The sequence below is a fragment of the Salvelinus alpinus genome, chromosome 5, assembly GCF_045679555.1.
Source record: "Salvelinus alpinus chromosome 5, SLU_Salpinus.1, whole genome shotgun sequence".
Lineage (NCBI taxonomy): Eukaryota > Metazoa > Chordata > Actinopteri > Salmoniformes > Salmonidae > Salvelinus > Salvelinus alpinus.
Genome location: NC_092090.1, coordinates 82,107,538 through 82,127,497, shown reverse-complemented (window position 1 = coordinate 82,127,497; position 19,960 = coordinate 82,107,538). Strand labels below are relative to the sequence as shown.

Sequence of the window (19,960 nt, the reverse complement as noted above, 5' to 3'; positions counted from 1 at the left end):
TTTCCCAGACATAGCAGGTAAACTGTGTCTGTGTTGTGTTGTTGAGTTCATCTTGCCTAGTTAAATAAAGATTAAATTAATTAGAACATTTCAAATATATACTTTGACCTATTTCAGTTAACCCCAAGATGCTTGATTCACTACAGCTGCTTTTGAAGAACTTTCCAGTCGTTTTTGCTTTACATTGCGACTTTTGAACGTCTGTTTATTGGACATATATATTAGTGTCTAATAAAAAAGAGCAACGTATGTAAAGCATCCTATCTGTTTTAAGGTTATAGTGTGTGTGTATATGTGTGTGTAGTGTAGGTCCTCTTGATGTCCACTAGGTGTCAGCACGGCTTCAATAATGTCACACCAGGTTCACAACATGTTTTTATGTGTAACAAATCAAATTGTCACATGCGCCGAATACTACATATGTAGACCTTATAGTGAAATGCTGACTTACAAGCCCTTAACACATATTTTTCTAAAAAGGAAATTGTTGGTTAATTAAGAAATAAAAGTTACAAATAAATAAAGAGCAGCAGTAAAATAAAAATAGCGAGGCTATATACATGGGGTACCGGTACAGAGTCAATGTGTGGGGGCCCGGTTAGTCGAGGTAATTGAGGTGTTCCTTTCAAGTCCAGTGGTGTAAATTACTTAACAAAAATGTATTTAAAGTACTCCACTACATTCCGTTTATATCTGTGTTTTTTTGTATCTGTACTTTTACTCTTTCTGTTTCTTTACAACTTTTGATTTTACTTCACTACATTTCTAAAGAAAATAATATTTTTTTTACTCCGTACAGTTTCCCTGGCACCCAAAAGTACTTGTTTCATTTCGAATGCTAAGCCGGACAGGAAAATGGTCCAAATCACACACTTATCAAGAGAACATCCCTGGTCATTCCTACTGCATCTGATCTAGCGGACTTACTAAACACATGATTTGTTTGTAAATTATGTCTGAATGTTGGAATGTTCCCATGGCTATTACTTAAATAAACAAACAAGAAAGTTGTGCTGTCTGGTTTTTAATAATATGGAAGGTCAAATAATTTATACTTTTATCACTGATACTTTACCACAACTCTATTAAAGGACATTCTACACAAGGTGTCACTTCATTTCTTGCTATTTGATGGGAACTACCCTCTACCCCCCTACACACCTCAAGTTAGCTCTTTCATGCCCACAAAAGGCAACATCAAAAATGGCTGTCTAAAAATTGCTCTCCCTGGATTTGACCTCTCAAGCTCTGGTTTGGGGAGCAAACACCATAACCACTACTCTACCAGACAGACAGAGAATACATGTTAAGGGCTACTTCAAAATGTACACATCAAAGACAACATTTCAGAGGTTGGAGAATGGCGTGGGGGCTTGTACTTCTTGGGTCCACCAACCGTTCCTCAATCTTCTTCTGATGACTACAAGCATAGATTATGAATCTTCAAAACCTACACTATAGGATGGATGTGTTTAGGAATGGGGGACGAAATTCGAAAGGGACGTGTTTCCAATTACCAGCAAATAAACCCTAGAAATGTTGTCTTTGATGTGTGCATTTTGAAGTAGCCCTTAACAATTATTCTCTGTCTGTCTGGTAGAGTAGTGGTTATGGTGTTTGCTCCCCATACCAGAGATTGAGAGTTCAAATCTGAGGAGAGCAATTTTTAGAGAGACATTTCTGATGTTGCCTTTTGTTGGCATGAAAGAGCTAACTTGAGGTGTGTAGGGGGGTAGGGGCTATTTCCCATCAAATAGAAGGACTGAAGTGACACCTTGTATAGAATGTCCTTTTAATAGAGTTGTGATAACATACTATGTCGTGGAGTAACAATGTCTGCAAAAAGCCAACTTTGACCTGGGGGCATGCTTTGTAGACCATTCAAAAGCGTTCCGATACCTTGTCCCCAAGAAAAAACCCACATGTCATGATAGCTTATAGACAGTAGTAGGCAAATGAAGTGACAAAGTTCCAATATTAAGATTTTTAATTAACATTTCTAGGGTTTATTTGCTGGTAATTGGAAACACGTCCCTTTTGAATTTCGTCCCCCGTTCCTAAACACATCCATCCTATAGTGTAGGTTTTGAAGATTCATAATCTATGTTTGTAATCATCAGAAGAAGATTGAGGAACGGTTGGTGGACCCAAGAAGTACAAGCCCCCACGCCATTCTCCAACCTCTGAAATGTTGTCTTTGATGTGTGCATTTTCATGTACCCCTTAATATTTAGTCTATGTCTGTCTGCTAGAGTAGTGGTTATGACGTCTGCTTCCCGAACCATGGTGGATGCTTCCCAAGCCAGAGTTTGAGAGTTCAAATCCCAGAGAAACAGTTAATGTAGCAACTTCTTTCGTGTTGCCTTTGTGGGCCTGAAAGAGCAAACAAGAGGTATGTAGGGGAAAAGGGGCTAGTTCCCATCAAATAGCAAGAATGAAGTGACACCTTGTTTCAAATGTAATTTCAATAGAGTTGTGATAACATACTATGCTGTGGAGTAACAATACAACCATACTCTGTATAAGCCAACTTTTACCTGGGGCCATTCTTTGTAGACCATTCAAAGGTGTTCCTAGTCTTGGTCCCCCTGAAGAAAGCCACATGTTAAGATAGTTTAAAAATAGTTGTAGTAGTAGTTATGGTGGTGAATTCCCAAAGGAGAGGTTGTGAGTTAAATTCCTTTCAAGAGCATGCCAACTTGCTTTTGTTGCCTTGACAGAACAATGTTGAGGTGGGGTTCCGGAAGGACATAGACAGCAAGGGAAATTGGATTATAAAATGTTAGGGTACAGCAACTGGTGTTGAGTAGGAGTGCTGATCTATGATCAAACCCACCCCTGTCCATATAATCTTATTCCAGACACAACTGAGTCAGAATGATCTAGGCAAAGCTGATTGTAAAAAAGTGCTCCTCTGTACGCATTTATGAAATGTCTCAGGCTAAGAGTGCTGAACTGGAATCACTACCCCCCACCCCCCGTCAAAGTAATGTTATTCATTCTACTCACAAATGCTAAACAGATCCTAGTTCAGCACTCCTACTTCAAGCCACCAAGTGAATGTTGGATATTGGGTGCTAAACGTCTTGAACAGTGGTTGAAAAAGTACCCAATTGTCATACTTGAGTAAAAGTAAAGATATGTTAATAGAAAATGTCTCAAGTAAAAGTCACCCAGTAAAATACTAAGTAAATGTCATTGCTAAAAGATACTTAAGTATCAGTGGTAAAAGTATAAATGATTTGACCTTCCATATATTAAGCCAACCAGACAGCACAATTCTCTTGTATTTTTATTTAAGAAATAGCCATGGGAACACTCATAATTTACAAACGAAGCATGTGTTTAGTGAGTCTGCTAGATCAGAGGCAGTAGGGATGTTCTCTTGATAAGTGTGTGAATTGGACCATTTTCCTGTCCGGCTTAGCATTCAAAATGCAAAAAGTACTTTTGGGTGCCAGGGAAACTGTATGGAGTAAAAAAAATATTATTTTCTTTAGAAATGTGGTGAAGTAAAATATAATGTTGTAAAGAAACAGAAAGAGTAAAAGTACAGATACAAAAAAAAACAGATATAAACGGAATGTAGTGGAGTAGTTTAAATACATTTTTGTTAAGTAATTTACACCACTGGACTTGAAAGGAACACCTCAATTACCTCGACTAACAGGTGCCCCGACACATTGACTCTGTACCGGTACCCCATGTATATAGGCTCGCTGTTTTTATTTTACTGCTGATCTTTAATTATTTGTTACTTTTATTTCTTATTTTTCTTACAACTAAATTGTTGGTTAAGGGCTTAATTTCAGCATTTCACTGCAAGGTCTACACATGTAGTATTCGGCGCATGTGACAAATACAATTTGATTTGTTACACATGAAAACATGTTGTGAACCTGGTGTGACATTATTGAAGCTGTGCTGACACCTAGTGGACATCAAGAGGACCTACACTACACCCATATATACACACACACTATAACCTTAAAACAGATAGGATGCTTTACATAAGTTGCTCTTTTTTATTAGACACTAATATATATGTCCAATAAACAGACGTTCAAAAGTCGGAATGTAAAGCAAAAACGACTGGAAAGTTATTCAAAAGCAGGTGTAGTGAATCAAGCATCTTGGGGTTACCTGAAATAGGTCAAAGTATATATTTTAAATGTTCTAATTTATTTAATCTTTATTTAACTAGGCAAGATGAACTCAACAACATCGACAGACACAAGTTACCTGCTATATTTGGGAAACAGGATTAACACAGAGAGAACTTGGCAAAATGCATGTTTCTGTAGTAAGAGTAGGTATATACAGTATCATCGGTAACAATTGTGTACAAGCCACCTAGCTACAAAAATACTGGGACTAGCGGTCATTAGTTACATTTCAACCACAGCGATTCCCTAATTGAGGCGCAACAGAGTTCACCGGCAAATGCAGGAACACCGGAAATAATAACTAAACCAACGAACGAGAAATGGTGGAGGCTAGCAGAACGAAGAGACATTTTTCCGAATAAACGTGGAGAGTGAAACACGTAATTACATAGCTCACTCCCTACCCGGTATGTCATTCTACTGTTATACGACTGTATGCGTTTTTTGTTGGCAACCTTGATATTTACGGAGTTTTTGGAACGGATTCCTGTTGGAACGTTCCACAAATTATACCCACCCCATTAATTTTGCCAGCACGTCCTCGCGTATCATTGTTATATCTTATCGTTGCAGATTTATGATGACATGTATTTACTATTTCAAAGAAATACAAATTTGATATTTAAGATAATTATGTTATCTTTATAGTAAATCATTGAAATCAGAATTGTTTGTTGTTGCCATTGAAGTCTCCTTCTGTCCACTCCAAACATGCTGTGGTTAATCTGGGCAGCCGCTAGTGGGGGCTATGGATCTCCACTATCGTCTTGGCTTAAAGTGCCCTGCTGGTACTACACTCGTGTCCCCCCGCGACAGGTTCGTACATAAAACATCCTCCATTAAGGCTGCAACGGTTTCGGTTTCCTCCTTAACTAGTTTAATGGTGTGCCGCCAGAAAAGAATATGCGTACTGTCTTAATAAAACACAACTTTCCACCACCATTTTTGGATTTTCTGACAACTTCCGGATGTTGCACACCGTATTCAGCCAATCAGGTTACAGCAGTCTGTTCTTTACCCCTGGCTGAAAGTAGGGGTTCAAACAAGGTACTCTAGGCTATGGTATAGTATAGTATAGTAAGTGGTAAGTTTTCCATGTGAAAAGTTTTGAATTTTATCCTATTAATTAACCTACTGTTTAAGTATACCCTTAAATTTAGGTATTTTAATTATAATAAACTTGTATTAATTTATGGTAGCCTACCTTATACTATGGAGAATGTTATTTATAATTTATAATTTTGTGCTGTTTCATTGGATTACCCATCTTTGGTTAGTCTCCGTAGGAGGATCTATGGCTACAAAAGGGCTGGTGCAAACAGGTTTCTGTAATGTCAGAGTGTTTGTATACAGGCCTTTGCAATGCAGCCACTGTCAAATGTTTGGACATGTATCAAGTGTCTGCCGAAGGGAGAGGGAACAATGGCGGAAATGAATGCAGAGTTGAATTTATTTTAAAAAATTGGTAGTTAATATTAATATTTTCTTGCAAAAATATTAAGTAGGTGGTGGCAATACACCTTTTCTTGGTTGTAGTCTGCCACTAAAAACCGAAGAAGAAGAAGATGCAAATGTGTGGGATATGTATGAAAAAAATACTATGAAGAAGAATGTGTAGCAGGAGAGAATGATGAAGGAGCAAAGTGCAGTAACTGTGGTGGAGATCATGAAATGAAGTCCTTGGAATGCCCAATTAGAGTGAAAGAGATTGCCAAAATCAGGGTGCTTTAGAGAGTCTTCTATGTGGAGGCTGTCAAACAGGTAGAAAGATCTGTAAAGGTCCCATGGTAGTGAATACCGGTAGGCCTACACTGCAGCCTACACTGCTTTTCTTTTGTGAATTTATTCACCCCCATCCAGTTGGTGGCAACAATACAGCACTGAGTTGTGGTACGCCATAAAACCTTAGAGAAGAAGAAAAATAATATACTGGTCATGGAGAATGATAGAGGCCTTTAGTGACCCAAAGGCCATTTTAATATGGGCAGGGCCATTGAGGGCTTCCACCATGCTGCCACCATTTTAAAGTAGTCAGAGTAGTCAAATGGTTGGGGATTCCTAAGGGTTGTAGCCTCAATAGCGATGCCCTGCTGTCACAGGCGCTATAATGGCACAGATATAAAGATGAGTCATTTATCTATCTCTATGGTACTGGTTAACAATTACACTGGTAGAAGCTTTTATCATTTTTTACAGATGGCTCCAAAGACCCAGATAGTGGTCGCACAGGAGCAGGAGTTTACATTCCTGAATTTGATGTGGAGATATATCAAAGACTAACAGATGAACTTTAAGTTTACTCTGTTGAACTGTTGGTGATAGTAGTTGCCCTCCAGTGGGTGGAGGATGTTCAACCTGTCAGAATTGTAGTATGCTCAGATTCCCTGTCTGTATTGAATAGTTTATCATCTGGCAAATCTAATAGGAGTGACCTACTATTATGGAGAGACTGGGTGTAGAAGTGCGATTCTGCTGGGTCTGAGCCCACTCGGGAGTGGGCGGTAATGAAAGTAGATCAGGTAGCCAAAAGGGCTTTCAAACTAGATTTAAATTATTGCTTCCCTGGGTATAGGTGAGGCAAAATGTAAAATTAGAGCCATTATGATAGATGTGTGGCAGAAGGGTTGAGACAGCGAGCCCAAGGGCCAACATTTATATGCCCTCCAAAGAAAGGTCTGTGGAACAAGATTCAAAGGTCCGATTAGGAAGGAAGAGGTGCTGTTTGTTCAGTTGAAACTAGGACATTGTACATTAAACTCATCATTATCTCTGGTTGGCAAGCATGTGAATGGTTTGTGTACAGATTGTGTCAGTAGAGGCTCCTCAGAGGAGGAAGGGGAGGAACATCCTTAGTGAATTTAATAAAAATAAAAACAATGATTTTTCATTGTTAGATAAAACTATTCTAAATATATTCACGTGACCAAATAATTGACTAAACACACTGTTTTGCAATAAAGGACCACAGTAGCCTCAACAGCACTCTGTAAGGTAGCACCATGGTGTAGCCAGAGGACAGCTAGTTTCTATCCTCCTCTGGGTACATTGACTTCATTACAAAACATAGGAGGTTCATGGTTCTCACCCCTTTCCTTAGACATACACAGTAATTATGACAACTTCTGGAGGATGTCCTCCAACCTATCAGGGCTCTTGCAGCATGAACTGACATGTTCTGCACCCATTAAAATGATCAAATAATGAATCTAGCATTTTGTCATTATGGGGTATTGTGTGTAAAAATAAGAGATAGTAGACAGCATAGGCTGTTTAAACTTCATCAGTCTCTCATTCACAATTTGACAAGCACTTGATAATGCTGCGTGCTCTGAAGCACATCTCACTCACATGGCTCTCCATCATGTGATCAGGTCTTTCTCACAGGCTACAAGTGAAGACAGACAAATCAGGAAAGCCACTGAGTGTCATTATCCAAATCCGAGGTGCGTATTGAAGAATTTGGAAGAACTGTCCACATTTACTTTTCATCAGCCAACAAGATGAGTAGGCCTAACGAACAGCAAAAGTACTAACCTATGTCAATCTACTATCCCCCATATTACAAAAGTTGTCCTATTCTGTGCAATAAATAAATATTCCAAACATAGTCAGGAACAGTTGTAGGATGCCATAGATCCCAAATTAATACAACCACTAGCATCCCAAAAACTTTTTTACGCAATGAAGCTGACACAACAGATCAGAACGTTTAGCTTAAAATGTTGACAAACTCTTCATCACATTATAAGCGCAGCAATGTGCACAGGGCAGTAGGCTATAAGTGCGAATGTTCCATTAGCAGGAAAACACCTTTATCAAAAGTGACCGCAAATGTGATTATGCATGTAATGCTTTTATTATAAAGGTGCATTTTTATGGAGAAAATTATCTTCCCCAAACTTGAAACTCACGCGCTGCTTATGTATGCCAGTTAGGCTCTACACCCCTTGTAAAGCGGATTCATGTGTTTCATTTTAAGAAGTTATTTGGCCACTTTAGTTGTGATACAAACGTTATCAAAACATATAGGCCTATGGTCTAGGCTACATGAGGTGTGAGACTATGATTAGAAAAAGTCGCAAAAAAAGCCATTGTTTCTTGCCTTACGCTGGGCATCATTCACAAGTGATAATACATCATTCAAAAGTGATAGGCTAGTATTGTCACCCAGCAGACTATTCTTGATTTAATCTTGTCTTTACATATACTAAATAATATATGCGGGAAATTTGTTTTGATTTAGAATGGACCCTTATCATGCACCTGTCTCAAAACAGTGGCAGCGGAAAAAAATACATGTCATCTATGCACTTAAATAGAGACACTTTTCCCGTGGTTGATTTTCATGTCAGCCAGGTAGGCTATACTCCTGTTTTAAAGAGAGGCAATGTGCTTAATATTAGGAAAGTTGAGAAATAAATATAGTAAGCCTAGCCTATAGAAAGATGATCACTTTGTTTTTTCTCATGCAATTGCATAGCCTATAGAAATGTTGCGCAACAATAGCTCATGGGCTCTCATGGAGAGTTTGATTAGATTTTCGATTACATTTGCATTGATGTCAGAGTGTTTAGAGGGACAATAGAGTGCTGAGTACCAGGCAGTTCGAAAGTTTGGTAGGCTATTAATGACCATCAGCAGCATCAGAGCTTGGAGAAGCCTAATTACCATGGCTAAACGGTCACATGGAATTTGACTGCCTTCATGACTTGTGACCGCAGGTTTGGCAATAAGGTCACCGTAACAGCCCTAGTGGTGGATAGGCCTTCACTGCAGGCTGCAGGGGTTGCCTTTCACCAGCAAGACCCAGATATTTTACAGGTTAAGAAGGTGTACTTTGTGGTCTTTATAGCTATGGTGATAAATGGCACTGACAGGAAGTCCAGGAAAATAGATATCATTGTGGAGGCGTTGGAGCGATTCCTGGGACTGAAAGACTTCTCGTTGAAGGAATTGCGTGGAGTATTGTCACGGGACGTACTAGCCCTTGATCACGACTCTCAGTTTCATTACATTACACATAAGAGTCATTGGATGAAGGTGTCTTCTGTAGGGGGGAGTTTTGTTAAGAGCCGCAAAGCTTCTGAACAGCAACACACACCGCTTTGCGGTTTGGAAGCATAACGACTATCTTTTATATTTGCGAGAAATCATTAAAAAAAGGTTAAATTGATACACACCTTTATAGGGTTAGTGTTCCCACACGACCATATTTCCATGTTACAGCGCTTGTTTACGGAAAACAGATTGAAGACAGAGTCGACTACCTGGGGCCTGTTGCACAAAACTAGGATAAGGGATTAAGCCAGGATATCTTGGTGATCCTGGCTCAATTGATCCGTAATCCGGTTGCACTAAAGATGGATAGGGGGCAGGAGGATATGTTATGGTATAAATTACCATGGAGATTTATTCTGTGGAGCTAGCCTGCTCCAGACCAGGCTAAATTCCAGGATCTATTTAATCTCATCCCTAATGTCAGTCAGCAGTCACCACAAATGGAAACCAATAGTTATTTCACTGCTCACTATACATTGTTATCACATATAACTAGACCCACTGTTATTATTTAAACGTTTGTGATCATTAATTTCAATGATTTTGGATAAAAAAATGATTTTTAGATGATGTTGCTATCATTAGATAATTTACAGTTTCCCATAGACTATAAGGCTATATATAAAATGATAGAATATTAGGGCCACAGAGGGGAAAAAAACACAAGTCATAATATTGTAACCAGTTGTTTTAAAGGAGGACAGTTGTTAAAATGACAGATGTGGGGCATTTCGTGAAATTGTACTTCAGTATGGTTTCATAAACAAAGACATGCTGATGTGCCAGAATATTAAGTATCACATTGTCATAAGTATCAAAACTGTAAAAACAATATGTAGCTTTTCTGCAGAAAGAACCAGCCTCATAAATTTATGACTTTATCCTTTTTCTTCAGTGTGGCCCTAGTACTCTGTCATATAAACAAATACACATTCCATATGAATATAAAAACACAATGTGTAACATTATGTTCCTTTATTGAATAAGGACAAAACAAAGCAGGTAAACCATCAGCTCCTTTCGAAACTGAAGTCACAGTGACTCTACAAGATGGAAAGCACAGAATCCAAGCATATTATACAAAATGATACATACACATTCAAAGGTCTGTATATAACACACCCTGCATGTCTGCACACTAAAATAAATGCAGGACAAATCCATACACATCAACTGAACAGACAAATGAATGGATGCAGTAGCCTCCCTGCAGCCTTGTATTACACACAGTATACCGCACAAACATCATAAGAGGCCAAATTCGTCAAAAAACGAACCCAAAGAAACCCAAATTCCTCTGCCACCGCAGGACATATTTAACCAAAATTGAAAGCACACATACTAACTAAAATAATTCAACACATATTGGTCCCTCAGCAGCCGACCACTGTCGTCATCAGGGAAGATTGCCGGATTGTCCCAGTCCATGGCTGGTGGCACTCTGGGGGCCCTCTCCTTCCTCAGGCAGGCCACATTGTGGAGGACAGCACAAGCCACAGTAATATCACATGCCCTAACAGGGCTGACCCTTAATTTGTGAAGGCAGTGAAAGCGTGCCTTCAGGAGGCCAAAGGTCATTTCAACTCTGGCCCTGGTCCTGGCATGGGCATGGTTGTAGGCCTGCTGTGCTTCCTGGGGGTCTGTGAAAGGTGTCAGGAGAAAAGGCTGGCAGCCATACCCCCTGTCTCCCAGCAACACACCAGAGAATTCACCTGTCAACACAAAATCTCATCATTACTACCTCATAAACACAGTGATATTCTTGACACAGCCATGATGGTTATAAATAGGGGTTGTGTGGCTTACCTTGTGATAGGCACTGATAGATTTCAGAGGCCCGAAAGATTCTGGAGTCATGGACTGAGCCAGGCCATTTTGCCACAACATTGCTGATCACACAGTCAGCATTGCAGACCATCTGAAATCATAAGATGAGGAATATTACACCAATCAATGCACATCACTGGCAATGCAGAGTGTTCGTCAATGGACAATATCAAAAAGTTATGTTCAACTGAACATTAATGCTGTGAAAGGATTTCCTATTCACAAAATCGGCCTCATGGGCACCTGAGGGGGCTTTTATCCTTATGTGTGTGCAGTCCACTGCACCAATGACATTGGGGAAACCTGTCACACAAAGTAATGAGTATCCTACTATGTGTTAACAGTTGTCCTGTAATTTGTAGATCCTCTTACCTGCAATCCTATAGAACTCCTCTTTGATGTCACAGAGTCTTCTGTGGCCAGGGAAGGAGATGAAGACATCTGCTAATGCTTTGATAGCCAGACACACACTCCTTATTGTGCGGCAAATTGTGGCCTTGTTCAGCTGTTCTGCATCCCCCACTGAGTACAGGAAGGCTCCACTAGCAAAAAAGCGCAAGGCCACACAAACCATTTGCTCCACACTCAGTGCATGGCTCCGTGCAGTGCGGTGCTTAATCCTGGGACCCAGTAGTCTGCATAGATACCTGATGCCATCTGCAGAAAACCTGTATCTTTCATATAGATGGTCATCAGGGAAGGCCAGTGGGTCCAACCGGTCCCTGAAGACCCTTTCTCGCCTGAAGGCTCTCCTCAGCACAAGTGCTTCTTCATCCACCACATCTCGCACGAATGGGCATGCCATTGTCAGAGCAGAAAGGAACACACAATTTTGGGCCTTCATATAGGCTAGTGGCCACACCTGGTGCTGGGGGGGTGGGCAAAAGAGGGCGATGCCTTATAACGATGACTTGGTTGTACTGATTGCTGGGAAAATAAAAAAAACCTTAGAAAGATGCCACCGTCCTGTGTGCTCACAATAAGAGCTCATATGTCATGGCTCACTTGACTTTACGAGAATATACCTAATTTTTATTTTGAGCTGTGTCATCTTCTTGGAGCTGGGGGAGGAAAGAAAAATAATGATTAATACATTTGTGTTACAGTTAGCATACAGTGTACATTGAAGGCATATCTCACCTCCCTCTCAAGTTTTTTTATTTCAAGGTCCAGTTTCCTAATTGTCCTCTTTTTTATTTCGGACTCCAGTGCAAGATTTTCCATCTTTTTCTTCTTGTACTGAATGTCTATGTCTGCCAGTTCTATTTGGCGCCGGAGGTGGTTGCCATACAACTTTCTGATAGCTTGTGAGCTCTGTGAACACAATACAATTAGCGCAGCTGGAATTTGGCAGGATGTGGTGTCCTTTTATTAATACGCACTATGTTGCCAGGCTGGTTTTCCCACTGTATAGCATCTGGGTCCTGTAAAAGAAATTAGATTTTTTGATTTTGATGAGGACTCCTCACCATTGTAGAGTAAATAGTACTTTCACAGTCTTAACATGATACCTCATGCCTTCTGGAATCCAGAGAGATGGTCTCCTCCTCATCATCGTCTCCATCATGTGCTGTTGCTGCTGCACTGGGGCCTTCACCCTATCACATTTAATCGGATTCATATTGAAGCTAGTAGACAAGACATGCCAGGCCTACAGTATGCCTTTGATGGAGTACTCACTGGATCAGCATCGTCTGGTGCTTGTGCTGGTGGCTCTAACAGGAACACAGTGCTGCCAGACACTGCAAGGCAATAGGTAAACCAAAGTCAGACAGTCCAAATTGATTCAATATGAATGTGGTTGTATCCCATGTAGAGATGGAAGGACATACCTTGAATGAAGCGGGTGGCATCTTGGGAGGAACCTATGCTCGTCTCTTTCCCCCCAGGGATCCCCTCTAAGACGGGCCTGCCTTTATTTAGCTCCAAGGCCATGTCCTCTGCTGGGGTAAGGTCAGCCTTTGGTGACCCACCACCCGTGCCTTGTCTGTGGGTATTCTTTTTCACTGCTAAAACAGTACAGACAATGTGTGAGCAGGCACCTTCTGGGTACAATATATGCTTGTGCTTTGTTAAATATTAGTCAGGGACCATACCATTCTGCAGAATGTTCTTGTATTTGATTTTGACCTGCTGCCATGTCCGTTTTGGCCCGTTCATGTTTAATCTACACACACACACACACACACACACACACACACACACACACACATTTAATGGAGTCACACTGCAAAAAATTACTTGGTATTTTTGTCTTGTTTTCAGTAAAAATATCAAAAAATTTATCATAGCTTTATACAGTGTGATGGAGTTACTTTACACAATTTCACTCATATCTGCAGTGCATTTCAATTAAAAATTTAACCGTTTCATAATTACAGTACAACTGCATTTTTGGAGATGTGAATTAAATATTTGAATTGTAATTGTGATGTTTCAGCGGAGCGGTGAGTGTGTAATTGTGCACTACTTACGCATTCAGGCGGTCTGCAATACTTTGCCACGCTTTTTCTCTTTGCTTTATCACTGTGGCGGTGTTGCCTTTCTTCTTAATTATATCTTTTACCTCCTCGTATGCCTCCATGAGGATTTGTGCTTCCGACGGGGAAAAGTACGCGGCTCTAGTTGCCATGGTAAATCAGTTAATCTGTGATCTGTGGCGGGGTCTATTTGAGTGAGCCGTGAGCGCGCACCTATCCAGGATTGGTTTCACCTGGCTTAATGAATCCGTGTCTGCTCATCCTGGCTTGGTCTTTGTGCAACCAATTAAGCCTGGACGCACATGTTTTGGCTTCATTGAGCTCAGCTGAGTCATTTATCCCGGATGTCTTAATTCTACTTTTGTGCAACAGGCCCCTGTGCTAATTAGCTATCTGCATCTCCGAACATCTGTTTGTAAACGGAGGAAAGAGAAAGGGGGATACCTAGTCATTTGTACAACTGAATGCATTCAACTGAAATGTGTCTTCTGCATTTAACCCAACCCCTCTGAATCAGAGAGGTGCGGAGGGCTGCCTTAATCGACATCCACGTCTTCGGCGCCGGGGGAACAGTGGGTTAACTGCCTTGCTCAGGGGCAGAACGACAGATGTTTACCATGTCAGCACAGACACCACAAATGTGTTTTCACTGTCTGACAAATACTGCTGGCTGCAACTGAGTTAAAACCGGTTATGTTTCTAGAACCATACTACAATTGAGAATCGAATCAGGTTTAATTGGATTATTTGGCTGTTTTGGCTCCAAGAGCCAATTCACACTTTAAACAGAACAAGTAAGGTCTTTGGACTAAGGAGTAACATTAGGCTCCTTTAGTCCAATATTGGGCTAGAGCCATATGCAAAGATTTGAAGGGAGGAAGAAGTGGGAGTTTTGTTTTTGTTTTTATTTGGGTGGATGAAGTTAGTTTTCCCCATCACATATGGATTTTCTTTAAAGAAAAATGTTTTAACCCTGTCCAGTTTGTAGTGGCTATACACTTTTTGGGGGTGTAGTCCGCCATAAAACCCACAGAAGAAGAAAAATAAAAGGTTTCTTTCCGTAAAGTTCCCCACTGCAGATGACGGGATACTCACAAGCATGTTGCATGTGTAACGGATGTGAAATGGCTAGCTAGTGGTTCCCCTTGCTCTGCAAGGGCCGCGGCCTTTGTGGAGCGATGGGTAACGATGCTTCGTGGGCGACCGTTGTTGATGTGTGCAGAGGGTCCCGGGTCGGGGCGAGGGGACGGACTACAGTTAAACTGTTACACATGTAGGCCTGCACCAAATGGACGTAGCCTAAAAGCAAGTTCAAGTCTAGCCTCGTGTTTTTTAAAGTTTGTTTATTATTCTTATTTTTTTCCTCCTGCATTGTAAATTCCCACTGGGACCTGGAACTCCACATCCTAAATGATGACTCTGTACATTTTTGTCTATCCTCCGCCGATCCAGAATATGTCATTTTCATAGTCTTTGGAACGCTTCGTGTAAGAGCTATTGAAGATTGAAATCTGAAATCGTTTTTTTTTATTTATAAAAACTCATGTGGATTTTTCTCCATCCACCCCTGATTCAGAATATACTATGTTCATAGTAATGGCATGTTTGGTTCAATAGCTATTGAGGAGAGAACTGAATATCCAATATAAAACCATTTTACCTCTATACTGGTTACACTTACAATGATGATGATTTTCAGGGTGAGTCATTTGCAAAATTGAAGGATATTGCAATTGCAAGAAAAGCAAGTATTCATACTAGTTTAAAGAATCTTCACCTGGATTGTAATGCCCTCATAATAACCAATAGATGGAGCCAGTAAACTACATTGTACACTAGCCAATCTGGGTGTTGAGTAGGCTGCATACTGAAGTGAACCAGGAGATGGGGAGCTACACCGCTCGTTTCGCTTCTACTTTCTCGCAGTCATAATGTCCTGTATGTAAATCTGTGTGGACTTGTCAGTTTTTAGATGGTATCTAAACAGGTTCCTGTCAGAAAATACTTCGTATCGGGTATGGGTGTTTATTTATGAGAGAACTCTAATAACTACTTGTTTTGTTGCACTGCCTTAATGAGAAGAGCGCGCGCGTTGAAGGTGCGTTTTATGCATTAAATCTTACAATGAGAGGTGAGTTCCTTACAACTAATTCACCCCCGAACATATTTAATCAAAGTCGCCAACAATGGTTATTATAGGTTGTTTCTCAATTAATTAACTTTGATAATTGTGTTTCTAGAGTGCATCGTGTGCGTATGGGCGTTTATCCTGCTGCTAAGGTTACCAACATGTCCAGGGGAAGAGATCAAAGACGCCTCTGCGAATGTTGGTAAGCGTATAATATCTTGTATTATTATAACCTATAGTATTATTCAGGGGTGCCAAGTTTTCCAGGGTTTTCAAGTTTTTCCATGGGTCCGGCCCAGGAAAAAAAATCTGTTTTAAAGCTAATTTCCTGCAAATCTACATGTTTTCTCATGGTTTAGCCTTAGGCCCTTTTTAAAGCACTGGTCAGATGTATTAAGGTTTATTTTAAATATACACACTCAAAACTCAACGACTTGGTTTAAGTTACTTTCAGATTATTTGGCCATTGAATTTAGAGTATGCTAACTGTATATGATATTAATGGTTGGTGGCAGTGGCTAACCATAGTACGAATTGCAGTCTCTCCTTGACTTTAAGAAACCAACATGTAAATATGTCATTCATTTGGATTAACTATCCCTTGAAAATAGGACTTTTGCAAATCCTGCCTTGAGGTACAGGTAACTGCCAAAATAAAGGAAACCCCAATATAGTGTCTTAATAAGGTGTTGGGCCACCATGAGCCGCCAGAACAGCTTCAATGCGCCTTGGCATAGATTCTACAAGTGTCTGGAACTCTATTGGAGGAATTCAACACCATTCTTCCATGAGAAATTCCATCACAAGTATTTGATACACTGCTGATTTTGCAGGTTTTCCTACTTACAAAGCATGTAGAGGTCTGTAATTTTTATCATAGGTACACTTCAACTGTGAGAGACGGAATCTAAAACAAAAATCGAGAAAATCACATTGTATGATTTTTTAAGTAATTAATTAGCATTTTATTGCATGACATAAGTATTTGATACATCAGAAAAGCATTTACATTTACATTTAAGTCATTTAGCAGACGCTCTTATCCAGAGCGACTTACAAATTGGTGCATTCACCTTATGATAACCAGTGGAACAACCACTTTACAATAGTGCATCTAACTCTTTTAAGGGGGGGGGGGGGGGGGGGTTAGAAGGATTACTTTCTCCTCTCCTAGGTATTCCTTAAAGAGGTGGGGTTTCAGGTGTCTCCGGAAGGTGGTGATTGACTCCGCTGACCTGGCGTCGTGAGGGAGTTTGTTCCACCATTGGGGTGCCAGAGCAGCGAACAGTTTTGACTGGGCTGAGCGGGAACTGTACTTCCTCAGAGGTAGGGAGGCGAGCAGGCCAGAGGTGGATGAACCCAGTGCCCTTGTTTGGGTGTAGGGCCTGATCAGAGCCTGAAGGTACGGAGGTGCCGTTCCCCTCACAGCTCCGTAGGCAAGCACCATGGTCTTGTAGCGGATGCGAGCTTCAACTGGAAGCCAGTGGAGAGAGCGGAGGAGCGGGGTGACGTGAGAGAACTTGGGAAGGTTGAACAGCAGACGGGCTGCGGCGTTCTGGATGAGTTGTAGGGGTTTAATGGCACAGGCAGGGAGCCCAGCCAACAGCGAGTTGCAGTAATCCAGACGGGAGATGACAAGTGCCTGGATTAGGACCTGCGCCGCTTCCTGTGTGAGGCAGGGTCGTACTCTGCGAATGTTGTAGAGCATGAACCTACAGGAACGGGTCACCGCCTTGATGTTAGTTGAGAACGACAGGGTGTTGTCCAGGATCACGCCAAGGTTCTTAGCACTCTGGGAGGAGGACACAATGGAGTTGTCAACCGTGATGGCGAGATCATGGAACGGGCAGTCCTTCCCCGGGAGGAAGAGCAGCTCCGTCTTGCCGAGGTTCAGCTTGAGGTGGTGATCCGTCATCCACACTGATATGTCTGCCAGACATGCAGAGATGCGATTCGCCACCTGGTTATCAGAAGGGGGAAAGGAGAAGATTAATTGTGTGTCGTCTGCATAGCAATGATAGGAGAGACCATGTGAGGATATGACAGAGCCAAGTGACTTGGTGTATAGCGAGAATAGGAGAGGGCCTAGAACAGAGCCCTGGGGGACACCAGTGGTGAGAGCACGTGGTGCGGAGACAGATTCTCGCCACACCACCTGGTAGGAGCGACCTGTCGGGTAGGACGCAATCCAAGCGTGGGCCGCGCCGGAGATGCCCAACTCGGAGAGGGTGGAGAGGAGGATCTGATGGTTCACAGTATCAAAGGCAGCCGATAGGTCTAGAAGGATGAGAGCAGAGGAGAGAGAGTTAGCTTTAGCAGTGCGGAGCGCCTCCGTGACACAGAGAAGAGCAGTCTCAGTTGAATGACTAGTCTTGAAACCTGACTGATTTGGATCAAGAAGGTAATTCTGAGAGAGATAGCAGGAGAGCTGGCCAAGGACGGCACGTTCAAGAGTTTTGGAGAGAAAAGAAAGAAGGGATACTGGTCTGTAGTTGTTGACATCGGAGGGATCGAGTGTAGGTTTTTTCAGAAGGGGTGCAACTCTCTCCCTTCCGCTCTCTTGAAGACGGAAGGGACGTAGCCAGCGGTCAAGGATGAGTTGATGAGCGAGGTGAGGTAAGGGAGAAGGTCTCCGGAAATGGTCTGGAGAAGAGAGGAGGGGATAGGGTCAAGCGGGCAGGTTGTTGGGCGGCCGGCCGTCACAAGACGCAAGATTTCATCTGGAGAGAGAGGGGAGAAAGAGGTCAAAGCACAGGGTAGGGCAGTGTGAGCAGAACCAGCGGTGTCGTTTGACTTAGCAAACGAGGATCGGATGTCGTCGACCTTCTTTTCAAAATGGTTGACGAAGTCATCCGCAGAGAGGGGGGAGGGGGAGGAGGATTCAGGAGGGAGGAGAAGGTGGCAAAGAGCTTCCTAGGGTTAGAGGCAGATGCTTGGAATTTAGTGGTAGAAAGTGGCTTTAGCAGCAGAGACAGAAGAGGAGAATGTAGAGAGGAGGGAGTGAAAGGATGCCAGGTCCGCAGGGAGGCGAGTTTTCCTCCATTTCCGCTCGGCTGCCCGGAGCCCTGTTCTGTGAGCTCGCAATGAGTCGTCGAGCCACGGAGCAGGAGGGGAGGACCGAGCCGGCCTGGAGGATAGGGGACATAGAGAGTCAAAGGATGCAGAAAGGGAGGAGAGGAGGGTTGAGGAGGCAGAATCAGGAGATAGGTTGGAGAAGGTTTGAGCAGAGGGAAGAGATGATAGGATGGAAGAGGAGAGAGTAGCGGGGGAGAGAGAGCGAAGTTTGGGACGGCGCGATACCATCCGAGTAGGGGCAGTGTGGGAAGTGTTGGATGAGAGCGAGAGGGAAAAGGATACAAGGTAGTGGTCGGAGACTTGGAGGGGAGTTGCAATGAGATTAGTGGAAGAACAGCATCTAGTAAAGATGAGGTCAAGCGTATTGCCTGCCTTGTGAGTAGGGGGGGAAGGTGAGAGGGCGAGGTCAAAAGAGGAGAGGAGTGGAAAGAAGGAGGCAGAGAGGAATGAGTCAAAGGTAGACGTGGGGAGGTTAAAGTCACCCAGAACTGTGAGAGGTGAGCCATCCTCAGGAAAGGAACTTATCAAGGCGTCAAGCTCATTGATGAACTCTCCAAGGGAACCTGGAAGGCGATAAATGATAAGGATGTTAAGCTTGAAAGAGCTGGTAACTGTGACAGCATGGAATTCAAAGGAGGCGATAGACAGATGGGTCAGGGGAGAAAGAGAGAATGTCCACTTGGGAGAGATGAGGATCCCAGTGCCACCACCCCGCTGACCAGAAGCTCTCGGGGTGTGCGAGAACACGTGGGCAGACGAGGAGAGAGCAGTAGGAGTAGCAGTGTTATCTGTGGTAATCCATGTTTCCGTCAGTGCCAAGAAGTCGAGGGACTGGAGGGAAGCATAGGCTGAGATGAACTCTGCCTTGTTGGCCGCAGATCGGCAGTTCCAGAGGCTGCCGGAGACCTGGAACTCCACGTGGGTCGTGCGCGCTGGGACCACCAGGTTAGAGTGGCAGCGGCCACGCGGTGTGAAGCGTTTGTATGGTCTGTGCAGAGAGGAGAGAAGAGGGATAGACAGTCACATAGTTGACAGGCTACAGAAGAGGCTACGCTAATGCAAAGGAGATTGGAATGACAAGTGGACTACACGTCTCGAATGTTCAGAAAGTTAAGCTTACGTTGCAAAAAATCTTATTGACTAAAATTATACAGTACTGCTGGCTGGTGAAGTAGGCTAGCTAGCAGTGGCTGCGTTGTTGACTTTGTTTGAAAGTGTAGCTGGCT

The 19,960-nt window shown here is 42.3% G+C and overlaps 2 protein-coding genes and 1 long non-coding RNA gene across 7 annotated transcripts in view; 2 read left to right on the top strand and 1 right to left on the bottom strand.

Annotated features, from left to right (window-relative positions):
* The first annotated feature begins 31 nt into the window (after positions 1-31).
* LOC139576996 (uncharacterized) lies at positions 32-1,010 on the top strand. The gene is made up of 2 exons (XR_011675195.1): positions 32-246; positions 800-1,010. It is a non-coding gene; the product is annotated as an uncharacterized lncRNA (long non-coding RNA).
* Positions 1,011-10,163: 9,153 nt separating this feature from the next.
* Positions 10,164-15,330, bottom strand: LOC139576994 (myb/SANT-like DNA-binding domain-containing protein 4). 4 transcript variants are annotated; one of them, XM_071403680.1, is made up of 11 exons: positions 13,526-15,330; positions 13,148-13,218; positions 12,884-13,060; positions 12,732-12,793; positions 12,563-12,649; positions 12,434-12,475; positions 12,192-12,365; positions 12,077-12,112; positions 11,424-11,978; positions 11,031-11,142; positions 10,164-10,936 (listed from the first exon to the last, which is right to left on the bottom strand). In XM_071403680.1, the coding sequence occupies exons 1-8, from the start codon at positions 13,681-13,683 to the stop codon at positions 12,077-12,079; spliced, it is 807 nt and encodes a 268-aa protein (XP_071259781.1). In that variant the 5' UTR covers positions 13,684-15,330; the 3' UTR covers positions 10,164-10,936; positions 11,031-11,142; positions 11,424-11,978. The 4 variants fall into 4 exon arrangements, with proteins under 4 accessions (XP_071259781.1, XP_071259779.1, XP_071259778.1 ...); XM_071403678.1 differs by having other exon boundaries at positions 12,077-12,365; XM_071403677.1 differs by having other exon boundaries at positions 11,424-12,365.
* Positions 15,331-15,363: 33 nt separating this feature from the next.
* The window catches only part of ptgs1 (prostaglandin-endoperoxide synthase 1), a 49,654-nt gene continuing 45,057 nt past the window's right edge, over positions 15,364-19,960 (top strand). Inside the window, exons 1-2 of one of the 2 annotated variants that reach the window (XM_071403675.1) lie at positions 15,364-15,662; positions 15,772-15,861. In XM_071403675.1, the coding sequence (XP_071259776.1) occupies positions 15,656-15,662; positions 15,772-15,861 (97 nt within the window). In that variant the 5' untranslated portion in view covers positions 15,364-15,655. The remainder of the gene's footprint in view (positions 15,663-15,771; positions 15,862-19,960) is intronic. The other variant, XM_071403676.1, reaches the window with a different exon arrangement.